General features: G+C 53.9%; 1 protein-coding gene across 1 annotated transcript in view; it reads right to left on the minus strand.

The window, feature by feature from the left end:
* The window catches only part of CBX2 (chromobox 2), a 20381-nt gene extending 18523 nt beyond the window's left edge, over positions 1-1858 (minus strand). Inside the window, exon 1 of the mRNA XM_023523017.1 lies at positions 1825-1858. Within this exon, the coding sequence (XP_023378785.1) occupies positions 1825-1858 (34 nt within the window). The remainder of the gene's footprint in view (positions 1-1824) is intronic.
* Between the last annotated feature and the right edge of the window lie 1745 nt (positions 1859-3603).

Below are 3603 nucleotides of genomic sequence, written 5' to 3' on the forward strand. Positions count from 1 at the left end.
AGGAGGGGATGGTGGGGGGGGCTGCGGATCCCTCCCGCTGTGGGCACAAGTGAGGGGACCAGTTTGCACGGTGGGGCTTGGGGTGGGGAGACCTACCTTTTCAAGCATCTTGTCTTGTATTTTCCTTACATGTTGTGTTGTTCATATATGTAAAAGTTATCTATGCTCACTGTAAAAAAGTATTTTGTTTTTAATGTATATTTAAGGTATTTTAATGTATTTTTATGTATTGTGTTTTCTCTATATGTAAAAGTAACATATGCTCACGATAAAAATATGCGTATAGCCTGTCTTTTTTTGATGTTTTTTACATATTATGTTTTTCACGTATATAAAATAACCAATGCTCCTAGTAAAAATAGCTTGCAAAACTGAGATACGCCTTGATCATCCACTATCAAAATGAGAAGTTCGGCTTTGATTTTGGTTAAGTGCTTTAGAGTAAAATCAGCCCGGAACTGGAGGGCAACGTCACCTGTCCAGCTCGTGTCCCAGGTGGCCTACACCTACCTAGCCCGGCACACCTGCCCCCCGAGCCTCGGCTGGGCCGGGGAACCTTTCCTCACCGAAGACTCCACGCAGCCGGCGGGAGCTGCAGCTGGCCTGAGATGAAACTGTCTGGCCCAGGATGGAATGTCACCTGCTAACGCACAGTGGGGGTGCTGTCAGTGGGTGGCACGGTTTTGCCAGCCGAGGGCCGGGGCTAGAGCTCCGTGGGGGCAGGAGACAGGCCTTGGCTGTAAGGAGGTTCTCACAGTTGATGGACGTTGATGATGAGGTTATGCCTGGATTTTTTAAGGTGGGGAGGGAGCCAGGTTGAAGTGGGGTGGCGAGAGAGAGGGAGGGGTGTCGGATGGTGGGCCAGGAGACCCCGTTTTTGGAGCAAGACACTTGCTGACTGTGTTTGTTGGTTCCTGTCCGTGCTCGTTGGCCCCACAGGTAAGTTGGGGGGCTTTCCTGGAACTAAAGAGAAAAAGGCCGGTGGGTGGAAGCCTGGGTGACAAAGGGGACAGCTTCTGTTTCCCTCCTCTGGTCTTTGTCATTGTCCGGGGCTGACTTGGCCAGGCCCTGGTGTAAATCACAGACTTTTTAAGCACCTTGCGCTTCAGGCTGAAGGTCCTTTGAAAAAATCGTCCTGACTGGGCATTTTGCCTGTTCTTTTTCCTGCACAGCGAGACGTCCCACCTGCTTCCAGGTGGCCTTGCAATTTAAACCTGGAAATGCTAGAGCCTTTTCCGGCAGCCACTTCGGATGACTCTGTCACTTTTCCACATCCTTCTTGCGTGCCCCGCTTTCTCGTTCTGCCGTGAAGCGGAACGTTTTCACATAATCCCAGGGAAGGATTTCAGCGTCCAGATCCCCAGAAGGCGCAACCTGGATGTCTGGGCTTCTTAGTGCAGCTGTGTGTGCAGCGTTAGGTACCCCGGACCCCCTGCCTGACCAGCTCACTCCCGCGTGCACGCGCGCGCGTGTGTGTACGGGCTCACACAATCCTGTGTACGCAATTCCTCTGCATCCTGTGTACATGAAACAGACACTTCGTTGAAAAACGAAAACTGGTCTTTGTTAAACCGCAAGTGCCGGGCACCCAGTAGGAGACAGGCCGTGGCCGGGCGCCGAGGGAACACGGGGACAGAGACAGAGCCACCGGCCTCAGACTCGCGGCCAGCGGGCTGAATTTGGTGGCTAGATGTGATGTGTGGGCCATGCAGAGCCCAAACCAGTTTTATAAAAAATTTAAATTGTGTTAAGATATACATAACATAAGCTTTGCCCTTTTAACTGTTTTTAAGCGCCCAGCTCGGTGGCCTTAGGCACGTTCACATTGCTGTGTGGCCATCACCGCCACCGTCTCCATGTCCCCGCCTTCCCACACTGAAACTCTGTCCCCATCAAACAACAACTCCACACCCCCTGCCCCCAGGCCCTGACGGCCTTGCCGATGCTAGGGACCTCCTCTGAGTGGATTCAGTATTTGTCCTTTTGTGACCGGCTGATTTCACGTAGCATAATGTCCTCAAGGTTCATTATGGCAGGCGTCAGAATTTCCTTCCTTTTTTCGGTTGAAAAACATTCTATTGTGTGGATGGACCACATATCCACTTCTCCATCAACGGACACTTGGGTGCCCCGCCCCTTGACCTCAGGAGTTGGCGGGCTGTGAACACAGGTGCACAAGCACCCAGCAGGGCTGTTAAATTCACCGAATTAGTTGTCGACGTTTAATAATTGGGAGATGTCACCCCCCCCACTTCCCCACCCCCCGAGAATAGCCAGTGTTCAGCCTCCTGTGAAAAACAGGGAGGTCTGGCCACGCTGGCTGCTGTCCTTCGTGTCAGTGATCACTGGGGTGGGCAGGAGCCTGTCCTTACCCCGGGAGGGGGCGTCTTCTGGACCCCGAGACCGAAGGCTGGCCACCGCATGTTATTGTGCTCATGCCCTTGTTTCTCTTACAGCCGAGTTAAGAAAAAAGCAAACTACGTCAATTAACTGCGTCTCTATCAAAAGTGGAAAATAAAAAACAGGTGGTGAGGTCCCCACGTTTCGAGGAAAGAATATTCCTGCGTATTGAACATGCAAACAGGTAGGTCTGTGGGCAAAGATTTGTTTCGTAGTGCGAGATAAACCAGCCCTTCTCTCGTCTGCTTCCCGCTGGTGTTTCGGGTGACGTCTGGTGGGGGTCTGGGCGTTCCGGGGTCCAGGAGGGGCTCGTCTCTATCATCTGGATAAGGACATAACTGCCCCCACGGCAAAGCAGCTGCAGCAGGTTGAAGGGCGGCCTCCCGAGAGAGATGTTTGAATCCTAACCCTCGATACAGCTGACTGTGACCTTTTATGGCAAAACGGTGTTTACAGATGTGATTAGGGATCTGGAGATGAGATTGTCCTGGACTAGGGTGGCCCTAAACCCGATGACAAGTGTCCCTACAAGAGATAGAGGAAGAGACAGGCCACGTGGTGACGGAGGCGGAGACTGCCGTGAGCAGCCACCAGCCCCCAAACGGCGGGAAGGACACCCCCTTCCAGAGGGAGCGCGGCCCGCCCACACCTGGCTTTCAGGCTTCCGGCCTCCACAGCCGTGAGAGAATAAACCTGGGTTGTTTTCGGCCACCCAGTTGTGATACTTTGTTCCGAAGCCACAGGACACCCCCGCAGCAGGGAACTGGATGGGCCGTGCGGATGAAAGGGAAGCGTGTAGCCGTAACTTAAAGGTACGGCTTCGGCGGACACAAAATGCAGATGGCCTTTGGCTGCTCGCTGGCCTTGTGGTCAGAATCAGGGGACAGAGAGGCCCTGCCCGGTCCGCGTGACGGCGACGGGGTCCGTGCTCCCAAAGGCGCCGAAGCTCCACGGAACCCCCACTTTAACAGAGAGGAGAGTGGGCACAGAGAGGGCGCGACGCTTTGCCTGGGGTCTCACACGCTCGATGGCAGCACCGGACGTGGCATGAATGAAAAGAAAGAGCGAAACGAGGGTGGTGACGGTTTGTGGTCCCCACGTGGGTGACCGGTGACCGGCAACCGGACCCTACTGGGCGTGTCACCTTTAAGGACAACCGGTAGGTCCGAACAGCGTCTCTTTGCTGTCGGAACTTCGGCCCTT

The sequence above is a fragment of the Pteropus vampyrus genome, unplaced genomic scaffold (assembly GCF_000151845.1).
Source record: "Pteropus vampyrus isolate Shadow unplaced genomic scaffold, Pvam_2.0 Scaffold371, whole genome shotgun sequence".
Taxonomy (NCBI): domain Eukaryota; kingdom Metazoa; phylum Chordata; class Mammalia; order Chiroptera; family Pteropodidae; genus Pteropus; species Pteropus vampyrus.